Source organism: Sorex araneus, chromosome 10 (genome assembly GCF_027595985.1).
Source record: "Sorex araneus isolate mSorAra2 chromosome 10, mSorAra2.pri, whole genome shotgun sequence".
NCBI lineage: Eukaryota > Metazoa > Chordata > Mammalia > Eulipotyphla > Soricidae > Sorex > Sorex araneus.
The window spans coordinates 43,161,592-43,184,564 of record NC_073311.1 but is presented as its reverse complement, the minus strand read 5'-3'; the positions used below and the strand labels follow the sequence as shown (position 1 = coordinate 43,184,564).

The following is a 22,973-nucleotide window of genomic DNA, read 5'->3' as shown; positions in this document are numbered from 1 at the left end:
ATTGCACGGTGCTGTCTATCAGGAAGAAGCAAAGGGATGCTCCCAGGATTTCCTATGGACTGTGGAGAATAAGCTGCAACTTCAAGCCAGATGGCCTGTATCTGAGTTCTCTCTGGGTTTACAATTTGCTTATACCAGCTTCTTAGTCAAAGTTTCTTTTTGCCTCTGGAACTATCCCAGCCTGACTAGAGCAGGGGAAGAGGAAGGGGATCATGTCCCAAAGTTGGGGACAGATGAAGGGGATAAAGCACTTCCCTGAGGCGAAGTTTCAGGATAGAAGGACGTGCTCAGTTTAATCTACCCCGAGAGAAACTCAAGTAAATGATTATGGGGGGCATAGCATATTTCACTGCACAATCAGATTTTTTTTTTCAGTCCAAAAGTTTCTCCATAGCCTTCAAGAAGGCACCATATTATGGTCACTTTTTTTGCCAAACAAACAAAAACAAAAACAGAATAAAATGTTCCATAAATATGCAGAGGAGGTAAGACTTGGCATTGTTTCCCCCTTAAATCAGAGGTACTAAAATGCATTTGATTAATAAATTTATCTATTCTTTTTGTTTCCTGGACCACACGCTACTGTGCTCAGCACTCAGGATTTACTCCCAGCTTTAGACATGGGCATTACCCCTAATGGGGCTTGAGGGATCATATGGGGTGCTGGGGATCAAACCCAGGTCAGCTGCATGCAAGGCAAGTGCGCTAACCATTATACTATCTCTCCTGCCCCCTAATTAGCTCTTTTTATTTTACTGATTGATTGATTGGCTTTTTGGGTCATACCCAGCAATACTCAAGGGTTATTCCAGGCTCTGCGCTCAGGAATTACCCCTGTCAGTGCTTGGGGGACCATGTGAGATGCCAGAGATTAAACCCGGGTCAGCAGCATGCAAAAGAAAATGCCCTACCCTCGGTACTATCACTCCGGCCCCAACTAGCCCTTTTGAAAACCGAAATGAATCCTGTGCCCTTTGGAAATCTGGTTTTGGTAGAGGTGGCAGTGCTCAGGAGACAATGGGTGCTAGGAATCAGACCAGGCCTCCTGTCTAGAAAGCATGTGGTCCAGTGGGTCACATCTTCTCTCTAGCTAGAAATTCACCTTCCTTAAGAGAACAAACAGAAAGTGTACCCCAAGCACCAGAGGCTACCACAGTCCCCCTGGATGGCTCCAGTGCTCCCAGCCTCACCTGGTATGGTGTCACCCACTCTGGCAAACACTGCCTCAGACCTCTGGTTGGCCTGTGCTAGACGGTTCCAGACCACACGGTCCACGGCTACAGGATTGATGCAAAACAGTTGCCAAAGCTTGGGGGTGGATTTCTGCATAAAAACTATTGCAAATCAGTGTTTTGTCACTACTAAAGTTATCATCCATATGCTACAAAAGGGATTTTCTTGTCAATATGACAAGAAACGAATGTTGAAATCAATATATATGAAATCATCCCTACAGGGGAGAGTTGCCCATGCCCTTCTCTAGGGCACAAATTTTCTTCATTATTGGACCTTCTCTCTCTAAAGTCCACATTCTCCTTAGAATGTAGCATGCCCTGGAGAGTATCATACTAAGTGAGATGAGTCAGAAAGAGAGGGACAGACATAGAAGGACTGCACTCATTTGTGAAGTGTAGGGTAGCATCACATGAGGCTGACACCCAAGGATGGTAGATACAAGGGGCAGGGGGATTGCCCCATAGCTGGAAGCCTGCTTCATGAGCAGAGGGGAGAAGGCAGATGGAATAGAGAAGGGATCACTAAGAAAATGATGGCCGGAGGAACCAGATGGGATAGGAGATGCATGCTGAAAGTAGATAATGGACAAAACATGATGACCTCTCAATGTCTGTGTTGCAAGCCATAATGCCCAAAAGTAGAAAGAGAGTGGGGGAATATTGTCTGCCTTAGAGGTAGGGGGAGGGTGGGAAAGGGGGTATACTTGGGTTATTGGTGGTGGGGAATGGGCACTGGTGGAGGGATGGGTGTTTGTGAGCGTTTGATCATTGTGAGATTGTAACCCAAACATGAAAGCTTGTAACTATCTCACGATGATTCAATAAAATTTAAAAAATTTAAAAAAAAAAGATTTAGCATGCCTTGATCATGGTGAGTGAAATCAGCCAGCGCTAGGCACACACTCAGCATGAGGTCCCCCCTGCACGGATACACAGAGAGCTCTAGGGGGCTATAGATGCCCAAAGGCAATAGAAATGAAGAGCAGGAGAACTGGTCTTCAGTAGCGAGCTTGGCGCCAGAGAAGGGGGAAGGGGGTGGGACAATGAGGGAGGAGGAAAGTGCGTCCCACAGAGGCCGTCTGGGGTTGTGGGGGTGGTTAAAGGGAAACTGTGGACGTTGGTAGAGGGTAGTGCACACTGGTGAAGGGATTATGTTGAAACAATGTACACCTGAAACTCAATCATAAGTATCTTTCTAACTTGGTAATTCACAGAGATTCAATAAAAAAATGAATTAGCACCTTCTGTTAATAAAATTATTTTTTACTTCACTTAAAAACACTTAAAAAAAATAAAAGCATCTCTACTTAGCATTGTTAGTCTAGAAGCAAGCAGCATATCAGCAACAGTGCAGGCAAGGACATTCGGTCCTTCCCAGTGGATTGGGTCACTTTGAAGTTTATCCCTGGCAGGATTGGGCCACTTTGAAGTTTATCCCTGGAAGGATTTGTCTCCAACATTGAGACAAATGTTGCCATTCACAAAATAGCAAGAATGAAGTCAGTTGGGGCTGGCGCAATAGCACAGCAGATAGGCCATTTGCCTTGCATGCGGCCGACCTGGGTTCGATTCCCAGCATCCCATATGGTCCCCTGAGCACCGCCAGGGGTAATTCTTGAGTGCAGAGCCAGGAGTAACCTCTGAGCATCGCCGGGTGTGAGCCAAAAAGCAAAAAAAAAAAAAAAAAAAAAAAGAATGGAGTCAGTTGATCACTTTTGCCTCTTCTATATTTGCTTTAAAGAGAAAACTCTTTGGGCTGGAGCGATAGCACAGCGGGTAGGGCATTTGCCTTGCACACGGCTGACCTGGGTTCGATTCCCAGCATCCCACATAGTGCCCTGAGCACCGCCAGGAGTAATTCCTGAGTGCATGAGCCAGGAGTAACCTCTGAGCATCGCTGGGTGTGACCCAAAAAGCCAAAAAAAAAAAAAAAAAAAAAAGAAGAGAGGGAGAAAACTCTTAAAATGTGTCAGTATCTCTGATCCCAGGAAATCAGGACATGTAAGAGTGCATGGGGCAATTGGAATGATTTAGCTCGGGGTAACTGGCAGGTGCATAATTATAATTCGTGTTCCAGGGGTGGAAAGTGATATATTCCTGGTCAGGTTGGACACACTGTGAGTAGAGTAACTCCTTCTCCAGGAGGTAAGACGGCGAGAGTCTGTGGAGAATCGTCTCGCTGAACTGGTAAGTCAGCTTCCTCCGGATTTTGGTGATTTCTCCCGTCCTCCCGTAATTCCTTAGGGCTCTGGCCATTTTCTGGTAAGTCATGGTTTTCCGGTTGCCTTTCCTTTTGCCCCACAGTTGGGCCAGTTTCTCTTTGTTTTTGGAGATAAACTGAAAGATGCCTTTGGTCTTATCTACCCATTGAATGCAAGACTCCATCTCGGGGTTACTCAGGGACTCGTGCAGATATTCAAACAGTCGGAGCTTCTTCCGGCCTGCAGGAGACAAACACAGGGTCACGCTCCCTCCCCTGGGGCTGGCGGAGGGGTGATGCCACATGGGGGCTGCCCCCTTCCCAGTCCCTCCCTCTCTGGAATGCAGGCCTGGCATGGTTTCCCGGGACAGTCATAGGCCTCTGGCTTTGTATGCTTCATCTGGACCGTTCTCTGTAGAAGAAGCTATCAAGAAGATTCTGCCCTTCACACAGAAGGACTGTACTCACTGGTGGAATAGAAAGTACCAGAATGGGAGACTAACACCCAAGGATAGTAGAGATAAGGGTGAGGAGGATTGCTTCACGGCTTGGAAGCTGGCCTCACATGCTGGGGGCGGAAAAAGCAGCTGGGAGAGAGAAGGGACCACCAAGTAAAGGATGCTTGGAGGGCTCGCTCGGGATGGGAGATGAGTGCTGAAACGCTATGAGACTACGGACCAAACATAATGCCCACTTACTGTATTGCAAACCATAGCACCCCAAAGGAGAGAGAGTAAAAGAGAATGTGCCCGCCACAGAGGTGGTGGGGGATGGCGGGGACAGGGGGAGGGATACTGGGAACATTGGTGGTGGAGAACGGGCACTGGTGCAGGGATGGGTACTCGATCATTGTATGACTGAAACGTAATCATGAAAGTTTGTAAATTTGTAACTGTATCTCACAGTTACAAAAAATATTTCATTAAAATTTTTTTTAAAAAATTTTCATTCAAGAAAATTGAATTTTTTTTAATTCATTAAAAAAAAATTTTTAAGGAAAAAAAATTTAAATAAAAAAACAGAAAAACGATTCTGCCCTTCCTGGGAAGAAAAAAGGATGAAGACTCTTGAATTGTGTTGTTTGTGGTTTGGGGGACATAGCCCGAAGCGCTCAGGAATCACTCCTGGCAGGGCCCTGGAACCATTCAGATGTTGGAGACCAAACTGGGTCAGCTGTGTGTAACACAGTCACCTTCTCCTCTGTACTCTCTCTTTCTCTCTCTCCAGCTATGAAGACTCTTTAAGTCAACCTCCCACACACCTTAAATTTCTGCTTAAATTTTGTTTTAGTTTGGGGCCACACCTGGCAGTGCTCAAAGGCAACTCCCAGCTCTGTGCTCTTGGGCTCTCTCCTGGCTGTGCTCAGGTGCCAGATGATGCCAGGCACCAAGTTCCGGCCTCCTGCACACAAAGTCAGCACTTAGCTATCACTCTAGCCCTTCTCCTGCTAGTTTTGTTCACATGGTAGACTCTTTTTTAAGGGGGGAGGGCAGGCACACTCAGCCGTGCTCAGAGCTTACTCCTGGCTCTGTGCTCAGGGATCATGCCTGGTGGTGCTCAAGGAACCATATGTGGTGCTCAGGATCTAACCAGGTTTGTACCATATTTGAGACGAGCGTTGTAGCCCGTGTGCTAGCTCTCTAGTCGAGCTCACTATTTTTTGTAATAGTTCTTGTTTGTTTTTGTGAGATCACAAGGCCATTTGCACTCAAAAATCACCACTGAGGGCCGGAGCGATAGCACAGTGGGTAGGGCGTTTGCCTTGCACGCGACCGACCCGGGTTTGATCCCCAGCATCCCATATGGTCCCCCAAGCACCGCCAGGAGTAATTCCTGAGTGCAAAGCCAGGAGTAACTCCTGAACATCTCTGGGTGTGACCCAAAAAGCAAAAAAAAAAAATCACCACTGAGGGGCTGGAGTGATAGTACAGCGGGGAGGGCGTTCACCTTGCACACGGCCAACCCAGGTTCAATTCCCAGCATCCCATATGGTCTCGTAAGCACCACCAGGAGTAATTCTTGAGTGCAAAGTCAGGAGTAAACCCTGTGCATTGCTGGGTGTGACCCAAAAAGAAAAAAAAAAAGGATTATCACTGAGATACAGCCTAAACAGAAATTCCTACAGAACTGAGTAAGCTGGACTGCTAACTCAAAGTGTCCAATGAGAAAGCCAGGAGCTAGCCCAAAGGGTTGGAGCATAAGCACTATATTCAATCCCCAGCACCACATAGTTCCCCAGTCACCACCAAAAGTGATCCCTGAGCACTGCACCAGGGCCAGTGGAGGTGGCCAAACAGAGTTCCAAAGTTATTTCTGGGAAACAAGTCATGGAAAAAGTTTTATGCCATGCAAAACAAGAAGCAAATAAAAGTGAAATCAGGGGGCTGGAGTGATAGCACAACGGGTAGGGCGTTTGCCTTGCACGCAGCTGACCCAGTTTCAAATCCCAGCATCCCATATGGTCCTCTGAGCACCGCCAGGTGTAGTTCCTGAGTGCAGAGCCAGGAGCAATCCCTGTGCATCACCAGGTGTGACCCAAAAAGAAAAAAAAAAAGTGAAATCAGTACAAACCCATAAGTGAAAACGCCAACTCTGGGTCCACATCATTATTTGAGAAATAAAGAAAAAGGGCCAGAGAGATAGTATAAGAGGTAAGGCCTGTGTCCTGCATGCTGGACTCTGGTTTGAATTGTTGGAACCCCATCTGGCCCCCTGAGCAACTCCAGAGATCAGAAAGGAAGGAAAGAAGGATAGAAGGATGGAAGAAAGAAGGAGAGGGGAAAGGAAAAGAGAAAAAGCTCAAAAGAGAGGAAGGAAGGAAGGAAGGAAGGAAGGAAGGAAGGAAGGAAGGAAGGAAGGAAGGAAGGAAGGAAGGAAGGAAGGAAGGAAGGAAGGAAGGAAGGAAGGAAGGAAGGAAGGAAGAGAGCATTTTGTGGCAGAAAGGGAGGGACGAAGGGAGGGAAGGAGGGAGAGTGACGGGCTAACATACCTTTCCCTCCCTTCTGCTGGAAAACAGCAGGTTGTGCCAACTGGTGCTCGGAGCTGTCCTGCAGAGACTGGGGGATACTTCCGTCGAGATAGAGGTCCGCAGCACTGTTCTGTAGAAACAATGAAGCAAGATTTTTGGGTGGGAATTTTTGCGTGAACGCTCAGTCAACAGATAACTCTGCGTGTACCGTGTCCCCGAAGGCCGCTGGCAGCAGTCTGTGCCACCTCCCAAGCAGAAGCAGTGTCACCCTCATGCTGGGGAGAGAGCACCAAGGGGTGAGGACCAAGGACTGGTCTTAGAGAGTGCCCATATCCTCTGTCCCCCCGAGAAAGAAGAGGGGGCTCCTTCCTCTCCCTAAAAGCGCCTGGTGAGAGAGACGTGAAAGAATCATTTAAGGCTACAGTTGGGCTGCAGAGAGGACAGTGGGCAGCAGCCTGCCTGCACGCAACTGGCCCGGGTTTGATCCTGGAATTCCCTGAGCACTGCCAGGAGTAAGCCCTGAGCACTGCCAGGAGTACGCCCTGAGCACAACCAGGTGCAACAAACTAAAAAAATGAAGTATTTAATGATTTAGTCGGCAATCCCACAAAGAAGTCTTAAGCTATCATTTCATACCTTCCTTTCCTCCTCCTTCCCTTCCCCCTCCTCCCTCCTTCACCTCTCCTCCCCTTTCCGTTTCATCTCCTCTCTTCCCTACTCCTCTCCTCTCCCCTCCGCTCCCCCCTCTCCTCTCCCCAGCCCCTCTTTTCTCCTCCCCATCCCCTCCTCTCCTCTCCCTATCTCTTACCCCTCCCCTCCTCTCTTCCCCTCTCCTCCCTATCCTCCCATCCCCTCCCCCCCTCTCCTCTCCCCAGCCCCTCTTTTCTCCTCCCCATCCCCTCCTCTCCTCTCCCTATCTCTTACCCCTCCCCTCCTCTCTTCCCCTCTCCTCCCTATCCTCCCATCCCCTCCCCTCCTCACCTCTCCCCACTCTACCCTTTCCCTCCTCTCTCTTCCCAACACCACCTCTCCCTTCCCCTCCCCTGCTCTCCTATCCTCTCCTGTATCCCCTCCTCTGTTCCCCTTCCACTCCTTTCCTCTTCCCTCCCCTCTCCTCTCCTCTCCTCTCCTCCCCTCCAGTCATCCCTCTCCCCTCCCCTTCCCTTTCCTTTCTTGAGGTAAAATCATGCATAGTTGATTTCAGACAATTTCTAATTGCAAATATCACTCCAGTACTCTTAGTTATGGACAATAGTCTTATGATGACGGTTCCTACTTTGTTGCCGTGTATTCATGTCTAAAGCAAAATGTTGTTCTGGGGCTAGAGAGATAGCACAGCAGATAGGGCGTTTGCTTTGCGCACAGCCAACCCAGGTTCGATTCCCAGCATCCCATATGGTCCCCTGAGCACCGCCAGGGGTAATTCCTGAGTGTAGAGCCAGGAGTAACCCCTGTGCATCACTGGGTGTGACCCAAAAAGCAATAAAATAAAATAAAATAAAATAATAAAGCAAAATGTTGTAACAGTAGGCAGATGTAAAGTGAAAAGCAAACAAAAGAACACAGGTCTGTCCTTAGCAGAAATGAAGGTGCCACAATAAAAAAATTGAGAAAAATAAATAAATAAAAATAAAAATAAAATAAATTAAAAAAAATTATATTTTATCAAGTATTACCTGCCATTACAATAAAAACAACTTTGTGTGGTGATAGAAAAAAAAAGATAAAGAGATTCTAAGTTCTAAGTAAAGATCTAATGATGCGATCTTGAAAGCACAAGAACCTTTCAACAAATTATCTAAGAGTACTTGTTTCTGGATTCTTGCATATATGTTTTTGTACTTGTTTAAGTGTCTTAATTGATCATACGATTACTTTATGAAAATAAAACACATTAAAATAACAACAAAAAATAAAGACGCAGTTAGGGCCAGTAGCACAGAGGTAGGCGGGAACTCGTGACTGAGATCTCCAGGCCCGCTTGGATCAGGACTGGGGCTCCTCCTCCCAGGTTCCCATTTTTCCAGTAGCTTGGCAGTCACACCCATAAACTGCCCCTAGTGCCATGTAATCTCATCAAAGGCCAAGACCCAGAGACTATAAACTAAAGCTCCTGGGAGAGAATAACACAGAATTTCCTGGATATTATATTCTATCCATATCAGGCAATACAAAACAAATTATCTAGCATTGCCTTTTCAGCAGGTTTGCGCAGTGGTGGGACTGGTGTCAAAATATCAAATGTAACCAAAGTAGAGAGTATGGGGGAAATTATCTGCCACACAGGCAGGGGAAGGGTTGGAACGGGTCGGGGGGAGGGAGGGGGCCATACTGGGGATTTTGGTGGTGGAAAATGTGCCCTGGTGAAATACCCATCCTGGTGAAGGGATGGGTATTTTATGATTGTATGACTGAAGCTCAAACATGAAGCCTACAGTATCTCACAGTGAATCAATAAAAAGAAGGAAAAGTAATAATAAAATAATATAATAAAATTTTTAAAAAAGAAATGAAGGTGCCAACAGAAGATGGATTTTCACTGCTGCCAGAGAGTTCACCTGGGTTAGGCCGAGTTAGAGAAACATGGCGGCCAAGGGAGGCAGAGCACTGAGGGGACAGGACAGAGCTAGGCCCCCTCAAGACGAATGAGTCTCCATGGGTAGCTCAGAAGAGTCAGGACGTTAGCCGGCAGTGCTCAGGGATGGACCCTGGTCAGCCACAAGCAAGGCAAATGCCCTACCCACTGGACTATCTCTCTTGCCTATGCACAGAACATTCCAGTGTCTGCCCAGCAGGCAAGAAATCCCCCACCATAAGAATCATGTGAGATATATAAGGGAAGGGCAGTGCAAGTAGAAATAAGGATATGAGATCTAGCAAATGAAAATACTGGGCCGAAGTCATAGTACAGCGGCTACGGCATTTGCTTTGCACACAGCTGATTCGGATTTGATCCCCAGCATCCCATATGGTCCCCTGATACTACCAGGAGTAATTCCTGAGTGCAGAGCCAGGAGTGACTCCTGTGCATCACTGGGTGTGACCCAAACAAACAAACAAAACTGGATCTCCATGGGGCTAGGGAGATAGGGTTCAGTCCCCAGCACTCCGTTTGGTCATCAAGTCTGCCAAGAGTGATCCCTGAGTAAGCCAGGAGTAAGTCCTTAGCACCCAGTGTGGTGTATGTGTGTGCACACGTACACATACATACACACACACATACACACACACACACACACACACACACTTACTGGACCTCCAGAGAGTTAGTCCAAGGGATAAGGGTCTGAATTACAAAGAAGAAAAATAGTGAAGAAAACACCTGGAAGAGCTGGCGAGTGAGTACAACGAGGCGAGCACTTGCCTGGCACACAGCTGACCCAGGTTCGATCCCCGGCATCCATATGGAGCCCGGATAAGCGCCAGGAGTAATTCTGAGAGTCACCCCTGAGCATCACTGGGTATGGTTCCAAACCCAAAATAAATAAATAAATAAATAAATAAATAGAAGAACACATGGAGAGAGAGATGGTGGACTGAGATGAAAGAGAGTATAAAGTTTCCTTTTGGGGCCGGAGCGATAGCACAGCAGGTAGGGCGTTTGCCTTGCACGTGGCCGACCCGGGTTCGATCCCTGGTATCCTATATGGTCCCCTAGCACTGCCAGGAGTAATTCCTGAGTGTAAAGCCAGGAGTAACCCCTGAGCATTGCTGGGTGTGACCCAAAAAGGAAAAAAAAAATGTGAAAAAAAAAAAGTTTCCTTTCATGGGCCAGAGATACAGTGTAGGGGGTGAGGGACTGGCTTTGCAATGCAGTCAACACTGGTTCCGGTCCCCGGGATCTGCATATGGCTTCACCAAGCACTGTCAGGGGTCACTCCTGAGCACTGAGCCAGGATGATCTGAACACTGCTGGGCGTGGCCCCCAAACAAACCAAAAAAACAAACACATATTTGTAATGCCTACTATAGTATCATGCCTCATGGACATGTGGCACATACCATACATGCATGGGACATCAGGCCTGGGTGTGAGCCCTGGCTCTGCAAAAAAAAACCATTTTATTATAATAAAGGAATGAAGAGAAAAAAAATAATGAATAGATGGAATCCATACAAGAAGCTCTGGGTATGTATGTATGTCGTCATACAAGACGACATAGCACAGGTTAATGTCAGGGTTTCTCGACACTGGAGAGATGGCTCAGGGTTTGAGAGCTTGGTTTGCATCCTACTAACCCTAGTTGGACGGGGAGGGGCGGTGCTTATCGGAGCAATGGTACAGCAGGTAGGACACTTGCCTTGCATGCAGACGATCCAGGTTCAATCCCCAGCACCACGTATGGCTCCCTGAGCCCTCCAGAAGTGATTCCTGAGCACAGAGCCAGGAGTAAGCCCTAAGCACCTCTGGATGTGGCAATGATAATAATAATAATTACCCCAGTTTGAATCTCCAGCACCACATATGGTTCCCTCTGTGCACCAGCAGGTGTCATTCCTAAGTACAGAGCCAGAAATAGTCCCTGAGCACTGCTTGTTGCAGCCACCAACAAAGATAAAACCCAGAAAAACAAAGCAAAATGGAAAAAAAGAGAACACTGTCCTTGCATACTGCCAACCCTGGTTGGTGGCCAATCTCTAGGTGGCTCAGGGGATTACATGTGGTGCCAGAGCACCTCTGGGTGTGGCCAACCCACTACTCCAAAGAATAATCCAAGGTTTTATGGCCTGGATGCAACTCAGCCACAGAGCACTTCCTTTAATGTATGATGCTCAGAAATTGATCTCCTGTAGCACAGAAATCTCTCTCTCAGGGGCTGGATCGATAGCATGGTGGATAGGGTATTTGCCTTGCACACGGCCAACTGACTCGGCTTTGATTCCCAGCATCCATATGGTCCCTTGAGCACCGCCAGGGGTAATTCCTGAGTGCAGAGCCAGGAGTAACCCCTGTGCATCACTGGGTGTGACCCAAAAAGCGGGGAAAAAAAAACCAAACTCTCTCAGCGATCTCTATCCTTCTCCTCTTGCTCCTCCTCCAGGATTTTAGGTAGAGCCAGTACACAGAACGTTTGGGCCTTTGACCCTATGGCTTTTGGGGAAGTCAGAGCATTTTTTGAACTGGGTGAAAGAGGGAGCAACAGTAACAGGAGAAAAGGTGCCAAGATGCCCTTCAACATCGTTGCAAACGGAGTGAAAAGCAGCTTTCTCCTCGCCAGTTTTGCGGATATTCCTGGGGGACTATCAGCTTCGCACCACCCACCCCAGGGCGCCGCATGTCCCTCCAGGGCTGGCCTCGCTGGGCTTGTGCCAGTGGACACCAAGTGGACGGCCCGTGTGAGTCGAATATTTATGTGCCTCTTATGGAGGGGCAGAGGGATGGCCTTGTGGAAATGAACAACGGTGCGACTCACGAGCACTGTTCTCCAAGCGTGACAGGTCTCCTCTGTGGGCGGTGTGGGGTAGAAGCTGGGATGTCCTCGCACGTGGGAGTGGTGGTTGAGGAGAGCCAGGTAGTTTTTGTACTCTGATTGAAGAGACAGACACCCAAGGTTAGCTTATGTGTGCGCGTGAATTAATGTTTATATGCTTAGAGGTTCGATTGTTCCCTCTCATTTTCTTATCATTTTGTATTTCCTTATGATGCTATTTTCCAGGCTGGTGTTAGAAATGCTGCTTGCATCTCATTTCTTTTTTTTTTTTGTCTGTTTGCTTATTAATCCTTTTCAATTCTATTTTTTAATAAAGGTGTTTAAGATGATTTGTTACATTCAATATTCCAACGCCAATCCCACTACTGCTGCACCTTCTCACCACCATCATTTCCAATTTTCCCAACCACCCCTCAAGACTGCCCTATAGTAGGTCCTGAATAATTTATTTTATATTGTGTGTTATAAATAATTTGCTAAAAATTATCAAAAAAAGTTTTCCTAGAAGAAAGTGTGTAAAGATTGTTGCATTTTACCAGGGGCCCCTTAAGCCTTTGTATAACAGATTATAATGTGTTACTACAGGCTGTCTTATGTGTGTATATCTTGTTAATTGAGATTGGTTGCCTTCTACTTTACATCCCATCCAACGTGGTGTGCTACTCTTGGCTTACAAGTGACTAGAGTTCAAGATCTCATATCTGACTGGAGTCCGTGCTCTTTGCAAGCTGAGATCTCATGATTTCTTTTATCTGGGAACTGTGCAAATTGCCCATTATAGAGGTCAGAGAGATAATACAGTGGGTAGGGCCTTGTCTATGGCCAATCTGGGTTCAAGCCTCAGCAAGTGTCCCCCAAGCCCTTCCAAGAGTGATCTCTGAGTACAGAGTAAGTTCTGAAGCCCAAGCCTGAAATACTCTATGTAAGCTCAATAGGTGTCTCCTCTTGGTTGTAATTTTACAGTCTATAGAATAATAAGAATTCTTGGGGCTGGAGCAATAGCACAGCGGGCAGGGTGTTTGCCTTGCACACAGCCGACCCAGGTTCGATTCCCAGCATCCCATATGGTCCCCTGAGCACCGTCAGGAGTAATTTCTGAGTGCAGAGCCAGGAGTAACCCCTGTGCATCGCTAGGTGTGACCCAAATAGCAAAAACGAAACAAAACAAAACAAAAAACAGCAACAAAAAAACAAGAATTCTTGTCCGTGGTCTTTATTCATTTGATTTAAAAAGCCACTCATTCTGGGAACTGCACTACAAATAAACTTTTCCTTTCAAAGAAAGTAAAATACTGGGTGGGGCATGGGGTAGGAGGGACATATACTGTGATTCTTGGTGGTGGAATATGTGCACTGGTAAAGGGATGGGTGTTTGAGCATTGTATAACTGAGACTTAAGCCTGAAAGAACTTTCCACATGGTGATTCAATTTAAAAAATTTTTTTAATTAAAAAAAAAGTAAAATACTTATTTTTCCAACCAAGTAGATTATCTCTTCAGTGGTAGATGGTCTATGAGACAAGTAAGATAAATGGAGGGATTGGAATATAGCAGGTACTCGCTTTGCATGCAGTTGTTCTGAGTTCAATCCCTGGCACCCCATATGAGTCCACCAAGAGTGATCTCAGAGCAAGAGCCAGGAATAATCCCTGAGCACAGCCAGATGTGGTCCAAAAATAAAACAAGAAATCAAATCCTTTTCTGGACAAAGTTATGTCGATTAAATAAATGTGTCAACTAGCTTTACAATAATTATGCCTTTGCATGTTGATGCAGAATATCATTCTGCTGGTCCCCTGCATTTTCATATGGGAAACTTTATGCATTTGTTTCAGCCAGGTAACCACTGATGCCTTCATTATAGAGTTAACTCTAAATGGGGCTGGAGAGATAGCAGGCTGAGCATATGCTTTGCAAGCAGGAGGCCTGGGATTGATCCCCAGCACCCTCATGGTCCCATAAGAAAATGACCTGGAGGGGCTGGAGAGATAGTAAAGTGGGTAGGGCGTTTGCCTTGCATGTGGGTGACCCAGGTTCGATTCCCAGCATCCCATATGATCCCCTGAGCACTGGCAGGGGTAATTCCTGAGTGCAGAGCCAGGAGGAACCCCTGTGCATCGCCAGGTGTGACCAAAAAAGCAAAAAAAAAAAAAAAAAAAAGAAAGAAAGAAAGAAAAGAAAATGACCTGGAGCACAAAGCTGCGAATTACCCTCTGCACCACTGGATGTGGTCCAGAAATTTAGAAGAAAAAAAAATCAGTTCTAGATATAGAGTGGAAAAGGTCTTGTGTGTCCTGGCCCTTCTTCTTCAAAGGGCCTTGAAGACCAGCAACTCACATTTCGTTGACCAATGAGAGAGGAATGAAATCTTCACCTGGGGAATATTGGAGATCTCCAGTTGAGTGTTGCTTCAGTACTTCAAAAGCATCTTCGAAGGCTTGACCCAGTTTGTCTTGTTCTACACAAGCCTGTGAAAACAGTGACACAAATGTCAAGCTGTGAAATTGCCACTTGAGGAATTTTTCGGACATAAAAGATTGTCTCTATGAAGGCTCTCAGCTCTGCCTAAGTCGGGGTTGGCTGCAGTGTACCCTAGAATCAGCAGCCGCATTCCTGCCCTGCACCCACTAGATGCCAGTGCATGTCCACAGTAGTGACACCAAACCTGTCTCACTGGAGCCAGGCTGCCAAGGCTGGTGTTTAAGGGCAGTGCTTTCAGTGGCCTGGCCTGGGCGGGTCTAGAGATTTCCTGCCTGTCCTAGCTGATAATAAGCATTTCCAACCCAACAGAAGTCCCAGGTTGAAAAAAAAAAAGCTGAAGACCTCTGACTCTGAGAACAGTGCTCATTCTATTGTATAGTGATCAATTTTTTTTGAGGGGGAGGTGTTTCTGGAATGTATCCAGCTGTGTTCAGGGCTTACTCGTGGCTCTGTGCTCAGGGATCTCTCCAGGCTGGGCTCTAGGAAACATATGGGGTACTGGGGACCTTTCCACATTTTTTTGCTTTTTGGGGTCACACTCAACAATGCTCAGGGGTTACTCCTGGCCCTGCACTCAGGAATTAATCCTAGCAGTGCTGGGGAGGCCATACGGGATGCCAGGGATCGAACACGGATTGGCCGCATGCAAGGCAAACGCCCTACCCACTGTACTATCGCTCTGGCCCCTCCACTTTACTTTTAAGTGAGAACTATACAATTCCTTGCTGAAGCAAAGTAATTACAAAATTGTAAGAATTTTGGAGTCAGGGACCAGAGCAGTAGTACAGTGGGTTGGGTGCTTGTCGTGTGTGCAACCGATCCAGGTTCAATCCCCGGCACCTTATAGGGCCCCCGAAACTTGCCAGGAGTAATTCCTGAGTGAAGAGGTCATGGTACCCCTGAACATTGCCAAATGTGGTCCAAAAACAAAGCCAAAAGCATAACAAAAAGGAATGGAGCCAGAGAGATAGTAGAGTGTGCAAGGGGCTTGCCCTGACCACAACTGACCTGCGCTGCATTTAGTACCTTGAGCCCCACCAAGAATCATCCCTGAGCTGAGTCAGAAATAAGCCCAAGTACTGTCGGGTGTGGTCCTCCTTACAAAAAAAAAGTCATTCAAATATATTAAATTTATAAATATAAAAACCCAAGTTCTCAGGGCTAAAGCACTGATAGTACAGTGGGTAGGTATCTGCCTGAAGTCACCCGTGTTTGATCCCTGGCATCCCACATGGTCCCTCCAACCTGCCTGGAGTGATCCCTGACCATATGACAGAGAAGTACGCCCTGAGCACCACCAGGTGTGGCTTCCTCCCAAAATTAATAAAATAAACTCGATGTGGTCTCAGGGGTCTTGGGCGCTTTGGTGAGGTAACAGTGTCCATCGAGGCCACAAACGCCAACACCATTGTAAACACATTCATCATATTCATTGCCTTCACTATCATAAATTAAAAATTGATAAATTTTAAAAGCTGAAAAAATAATGCTTTTAATTTCAAAAGCATATGTTCAAGACATTTAATTTGGCAGGAGACAGAGTATAGCAGGTGGGGTGCTTCCTTGTACTAAATCCTCTGGATTCAATCCCTGGCACCCTTGGGTCCTAGAGTGAGCCCTGGGCACAGAGCCAGGAGTGAGCCCTGGGCACAGATAAGTGTTGTCCCCAAACAAACAAACAAACAAACAAACCTTCAATCTAACGTTTTTTTAAACCCTTATTCTGATACAAATATTTTTTTTTTCAAAATCATCAAGATTTTGAAATATCAACTCACCATGCTTCACGTATAAACTGGCAATTCTGAAAAAGAAATTAAACCAAAATGAAATCCAGTCTAATTTACCTTAGAATTAATACATTTTATTAAATATATTTTCTGATATCATCAAAAATATCTGAATTAAAATTTGACGAGCACACATTAATTTTTTATAAAATCTTCTACAGATGTTTTTTTTTCTACTATTACAAAATTTTAATGTCAGGATACTCGCCCACACGGCCGAGCCTGGCAAGCTCCCCATGACGTATTCAATATGCCAAAAACAGTAACAACAAGTCTCACAATGGAGACGTTACTGGTGTCTGCTTGAGCAAATGGATGAACAACAGGAGGACAGTGCTACAGTACTACCTATAGTGTTAAATACCCAAAAGTGCTTAACTAATCAAGGAATATAGGACAATTCAGGTGGGCACCTGCCTTGCACATAGCCAACCCAAGTTTGATCCCTGGCACTTTAGGCCCCCTGAGAAAATTGTACCACAGTGATCCAAGTGTAAAGCCAGGAGTGAGCCCTCTGGAGACTCCACTATCTCAAAATTCTTCTAAGTACGTAAAAATTCTGAAAATCAAAATCCTTATCTTAGTATAGCTCTATATTTATACTATTATTTAAACTTGTTTTTGTAGCGGGGCCAGAGATATAGTACAGGGGATAAGACACTTGCATTGCAAGTGGCTGACCAGGGTTTGATTCCAGGAGTCCCATATGGTTCTCCAAGCTCTGCCAGAAGGGATCCCTGAGCACAGAGCCAGGAGTAAGCCCAGGGCACTGCTGGGTGTGGCCCAAAAATTATATTTAAAAAAAATTGGGAGCGATAGCACAGAGATTGGGCGTTCGCCTTTCACGCGGCAGACCCGAGTTCGATTCCTCCGCCCCTCTCGGAGCGCCCGGCAAGCTACCGAGAGTATCGGGCCCTCTCAGCAGAGCCTGACAAGCTACCCGTGGTGTATTCAATATGCCAAAAACAGTAACAATAAGTCTCTCAATGAGAGACGTTACTGGTGCCTGCTCGAACAAATCGATGAGCAACAGGATGACAGTTGACAGTGACAACTTTAATTTAAAAACCACTTAAAAAGTAAACAAATGATATAGACAAATTATGCTCTTTTTAATTTAATTTTATTTTGAAGTGCTGGGAACTAAACCCAAGACGTTATATGTACAAGGCAGGTGCTCTACCACCGAGCTACACACCCAGTTCCAAGAATGTTTTAGTTAAAAAATGAATGTTTTAGTTTAAAAAAAAATTGGGTGTATCATAGTAGCTCAATAATTTATATTAGTTTTTGGTTTGGGGCCACAACTAGCGGTTCTCAGGGATAACTTCTGACTCTGTACTCAGGAATCAGTCCTGGCTGGCTGAGGGGCCGTATGGGACGCAGAGGAAATAATCCAGATTAGCTTCATCCTAGGTTTAGCTAGCGCTTTACCCGGTCTACTATCTCTCTGGCCTCTAGCTCAAGAATTTAATGAGACTTTGTTTTTCCCTCTCACTGTATCACTGTATCACTGTCATCCCGTTGCTCATCGATTTGCTCTCATGAATTATAAATTTACATTACAAATAACATGTTCCCTATGAAGTCATCTGTTCCTACTCTAAAGTCTTAAGAAACTTTGCCCATAGTTTTACATGATCTACTCTATCTCTGGATATAATACAGCTTTTGTTCTAAATAAGTAATTATCACAGAGTCGCACATTTTTCTCCATGTTTGCTACACACAGAAAGCAAATCTTCCTGACTGGAAGGTGCGAGAGGCTCAACACTCTACATCATTTCATTTAGCACACAAGAGATTGTTTATACAAGTTTTTCACACATACTCTCCAATGAGTTTGATTATAATATGCTCTTATCAGATCATCACATTAAGTACCTTCAATAACGCAGCATTTATATGTGAATGATCTCAGTAAATCTGGGGAAAAGTACGGCATCCCAATAAGATATAACGAAAAAAAATTGTAAAAACTTAAAAGAGGCAAATTTATAAATCATTTTCTGATTTGACAGATGTATGTGGCATTTCATGATTATCAATAGCCTATATATTTTTAAGGCCCTATTACTACAGTGTGCCAGCCCAAACACAAAAACCAATACCTGTATATGTACTTTGAATAAAATAATTCAATTAAGCGACTCTTTTGGAACCCCAATATTCCCTACAACGATGACAATGCTTTTAAGTCACAAATCCGAAGGCGATACAAAGCTTGAAAGAATTAATGTTGAAAGAATCAATGAATTGACTGTTCATTCCTGTCTCGTACCAGAGAACAGGCAGCCACAGAGAAACACAACAGTCCAAAGGAGAAAATGAACAGTTATCAAGGACGTTGTAGAAACACAATCAAGCACTTACCCATAAAGCTGCACCACCCTTTCTGCTTGGTTAATATCAGACTCCCTGAGACAGAGCTGTCAAGAACTCACTGGCAGAGTCGCATTAAATAGCTGTTTTTAAGGAAGTGCTACAAAAGGGGATTTTTGTTAAAAGATACAGTGCCTTCATAATTTCCTAGGGCTGGGCCTGCAGGCACCAGGGGCTATTATTTTGAAGAAGCCCAGAAACAATTTGTATCCTATGGGCCAAAAAGCGTTAGCAGAAACCCCTAGGAGGAGTCTTGCCCCTGCCCTGTTCCTTGCCCACCAGTAGCCTCTGACTCTGCAGCTACCATCCATTCTTACTCTTATTGCCCCCAATTCTAGACTCCTTATTGTCCTCCAGATCTGGATTTTTTTTTTTTTTGAAATTTTATTATTTTGTCCTTAACTGGTAGTGTTTAAGAGGCTACTACAGATTCCGGACTTAAGGATTGCTCCTGGGTACTTTCCTGCCTGGAGAGCAGCTCTCAACCCACTTGAGTTATCTCTGTTGCCCACTTGTCTGGGTTCTTTTGCCAGGTGGGTGGGGGTGGAGGGCCACAAGAGAGAGGCATCCTGGCTGTGCTTGGGATTTACTCCTGGCTCTGTGCTCCTGCATCACTTCTGGTACTGTGGGGGAGATGATATGCAGTGCCAGGACTGAATAGGGTAGGGTCTGCCCAGTGCAAGGCAAATGCCCTCCACTCCGCACTATCTCTCTAGCTCCACTGTCTTTTAGCAGCCCTCACTCTGGTCCTCTGGCATCCTCAAACGGATCTCTGCTGTTCATCCACCATGATTCACACAGTTCTTCACTGATGAGCTACTTAGAAATCCACAGGGCTTGGCGCTTGCTCTCCCGTTTGTTTCATTCCAGACGCTCTGTAAGAGAGACTGCCTGTTTGGACATGAGTCTAGCAGCCCCCACCTGTGGGGCACAGATTCCCTTATTTAGCGTAGGACTTTGCTTGGGATGTTTTGGTGGCTCTGCTGGAAATTATGGGAATTATAGAGCACTTCTTCCTCTTACAAAGTTTCCCTTCCAATCCACCCATCTCCGTGAATCTGCCCATTTGCCCAAGCCACCTTACCTGTCCATGAGCGCTGTCTAGCATCCAAATTGCCAGGTGGAGGTGAGCCTCCGGTCTGTATCACCCTTGACAGCAAGCTGTCATTTAAAGCTGTCATATTTGGCCAGGGGGAAACCCGCCTATGAATTTTTTGTAAATCATGTGGGTGGAGTGAGAGATTGTCTTGTTTTGTGTCTTTGGGATCTGGGCTCACCTTTGATATGGGACTATTATTCTAGACCAAGTAAGCTTTTTAAAACTCATTTGTTATGCAAATACAAAGAGATTTTTTTTCTCCCCCTCCCTCTCTGAAATGTTAATGTTTCAAAGGCAAGTAATGCTAATCACTGATGCTGATGAAATTTTTCTTTCTTTCTTTCCTTCTTTCTTTCTTTCTTTCTTTCTTTCTTTCTTTCTTTCTTTCTTTCTTTCTTTCTTTCTTTCTTTCTTTCTTTCTTTCTTTCTTTCTTTCTTTCTTTCTTTCTTTCTTTTCTTTCTCTCTCTTCATTTCTTTCTATCTTTCTTTCTCTTTCTTTTTTTCTTTTTCTTCTCTCTCTCTCTCTTTTTTTTTTTTTGATGATGCTCTAGGCTTACTCCTGACTTTGTACTCTGTACTCTGCACTCTGTAATTTCCTGGAGGTGCTCCTGGGACCAGTAGGGTGCTGGGGGTTGAAACCTAGTCAACTACTTGCAAGATAAGATCACCGTGAACATGTAATCTGTACGTATCTTCTGATAGCCTTTTAATTCCTTTTGTTCTATTGATTCGATTCATCTGATGTTACTATTGAGTTCTCTCCTCCAATGAACACCATCTGTGTCCGTTCATAAAAAGTTAGATAATAGATTAGATAACAAATGCTAATAAAACAATATGAGAGGGACCAGAGAGAAAGTTCAGGGATTAAGATACTTGCCATGCATGTGGCTGACCCAGCTCTGATCCTTGGCACTTTATTATTAAAGAACTAAGGGGGATGGAGGGATAGCACAGCGGGTAGGGCGTTTACCTTGCACCCGGCTGACCCGGGTTCGAATCCCAGCATCCCATATGGTCCCCTGAGCACCGCCAGGGGTGATTCCTGAGTGAAGAGCCAGGAGTGACCCCTGTGCATCGCCGGGTGTGACCCAAAAACCAAAAAAAAAAAAAAAAAGAACTAAGGACTGTGACATTCGTGCTCCGGGGACACATATACACAGAGTATCGAGAAGAGAAGTAGACACCAATATTTCCTTCAGTTTCAGAACTCAACTGAATAGCTAGCTAAGGGCTTTTGGTTGTTTGGTGTGGGTTGGGCTGGGGGGTGGGGTCACACCCAGCAGTGCTCAGGACTTAGTCCTCGCTCTGAGCTCAGGGATTAGGAGTGATCAGCCGTGTGCAAGGCAAGCTCCCTACTACTACTCCCAGCCCTAGCTAAGGGCTTTAGAGGGAGGATATCTGGACAAAGATTTTTCTTTGCAGTGGTTCATTATCCTCAGTGATGACTGAGGTTTGGTTTCTGGGCAACACTAGAAGTGTTCAGGGCTTACTTCTGGTTTTGAGCTTAGGGATCATTCCTGGTGACACTTAGGGGACCATTTGGGGTAGAGGGGATTGAACCCAGGTAAGCCAAGCAAGCACAAGGCATACACCCTCCCAAGCATGCTATCTCTTTGGCCTCCAATTTGGATTATTTTAGAAAAAAATGTTTGTGGACTGAAGCAACTGGAGCTCATGAGGTGATGATTGCCTTGCATTCAGACAACCCAGGTTGAATCCCCTGCATCCTATTTGGTCCTCCATGTCCCACCAAAAGTGATCCCTGAGCACAGAGCCAGGAATAAACCCTGAGTATGCCAAGTGTGGCTCCAAAATGCATCAAAACAAAAAGAAAATATATTTTGTTTCTTTTTGTTTTGTTTTGTTTGGGGGTCACTCTTGCCAATGCCCGGTGGACTGTATAGGACACTGAGGCTCGAACCCAGATTGGCTGTGTGCAAGGCAATCACCTTTCCCACTGTACTATCTCTCTGGCTCCTATTTTAGAAAGTCTTAAAAAACAAATAAACTGTTTTTGAAAATATAGAGTGTCCAGCTTTGGCTGAAAGGTAGCATTTTCTGAGAATAAGGAACTGAGAGATGCTCAACTCAAGCTTTTATCATTCTCTGCCATTTATATTTAAATAACTCCGTTATCTAGGTAAGGGATTAAAGAACTAAGCTTGGTTTTATGATCAAGATCAGGTACAATCCTAAAAACCTAATGACAAAATGAAAATTTTCAACTAGGAAGAAGGTGCTAAAATTTTTATCAGGTGAGATTACGAGAATTTTTAGAAATAGATTCTGAAACAACTGTATAGAGAAGTGACCAGGAAGAAAATGATAGCTGGGAATGATCACTCTGGACAAGAACTGAATGCTGAAAGTAGATAAAGAGATACGCATGATAACCTCTCCATACCTATACTGCGAACTATAGCACTCAGAAGGAAAGGGTGGGGGGAAGAGAAAGAGAGAGAGAGAGAGAGAGAGAGAGAGAGAGAGAGAGAGAGAGAGAGAGAGAGAGAGAGAGAGAGAGAGAGAGACTGGGGTGGGGGGACAGATGTGGAGGGCAGTGGGAGAGAAAATGGGGACACTGATGGTGGGAAATGTACATTGGTGAATAGATGGGTATTGGAACATTGTATGACTGAAACCCAAATCATGAACAACCTTGTAACTGTACATCTCACAGTGATTCAAATTAAAAATTAAAAAAAGATTATGAAACAGCTAACATCCTCATTGTAATCATGACTGAAACATGCACACTAAATTGTTCTTTGAAATTTAATTATTTATTTATTGGGGGTGTATCTCGCCCAATTGGGAGAGCCTGGCAAGCTTCCCATGGAGTATTCGATATGCCAAAAACAGTAACAACAAGTCTCACAATGGAGACATTACTGGTGCCCGCTGGAGCAAATTGATGAGCAATGGGATTACAGTGATACAGTGATTTATTGGGGACGGGGTGGGGGTCACACTCCTGGAAGTGCTCAGGGCTTATTCCTGGGCTTGAGGGATCACACAGGGTATCGGAGATCAAACCTGGGTTGGCCACTTGCAAAGTAAATGCCCTACCCGTTCTGTTATTGCTCCTGCCCCATTGAAATTTATAAACACTATTTTGCATTAAGATAGTCCAACATTGGATCTGTCTTAATTAATTATATGGAAACTAATGTGTACTTTACATTGCACATTAACGCTATTAATTGACGATATTTTTTAAATCTTGACCTTTTTCACAATTGTTTTTGATGTACATGTTTCAACAGTTGCAGACCATGGGCGCTAGGACTCTGAAACAGTCTTCTTCAGCTCTAGTTGCGGATTTGTCTCTCTCCTTTTAGCTCTCCTCATGTTTGCTTCATGTATTTTCTAAGCTCTATTAAAA

At 45.1% G+C, this 22,973-nt stretch overlaps 1 protein-coding gene across 1 annotated transcript; it reads right to left on the bottom strand.

Moving 5' to 3' along the window:
* Window positions 1–3,227: 3,227 nt before the first annotated feature.
* On the bottom strand, window positions 3,228–18,519 carry SPIC (Spi-C transcription factor). Its single transcript, XM_055118433.1, has 6 exons — window positions 18,480–18,519; window positions 16,095–16,120; window positions 14,210–14,303; window positions 11,818–11,930; window positions 6,425–6,533; window positions 3,228–3,676 (listed from the first exon to the last, which is right to left on the bottom strand). The coding sequence occupies exons 2-6, from the start codon at window positions 16,095–16,097 to the stop codon at window positions 3,228–3,230; spliced, it is 768 nt and encodes a 255-aa protein (XP_054974408.1). The 5' UTR covers window positions 16,098–16,120; window positions 18,480–18,519.
* Between the last annotated feature and the right edge of the window lie 4,454 nt (window positions 18,520–22,973).

What these genes read in the sequence shown, in the direction of transcription:
- SPIC (XM_055118433.1), bottom strand. An exon ending in AGATCTCCAATATTCCCCAG is followed by an intron (nt 11,931 to 14,209) that starts GTGAAGATTTCA and finishes CTCTTCAATCAG; the next exon opens with AGTACAAAAACTACCTGGCT. An exon ending in ACGCTTGGAGAACAGTGCTC is followed by an intron (nt 6,534 to 11,817) that starts GTGAGTCGCACC and finishes TTGTTTCTACAG; the next exon opens with AACAGTGCTGCGGACCTCTA.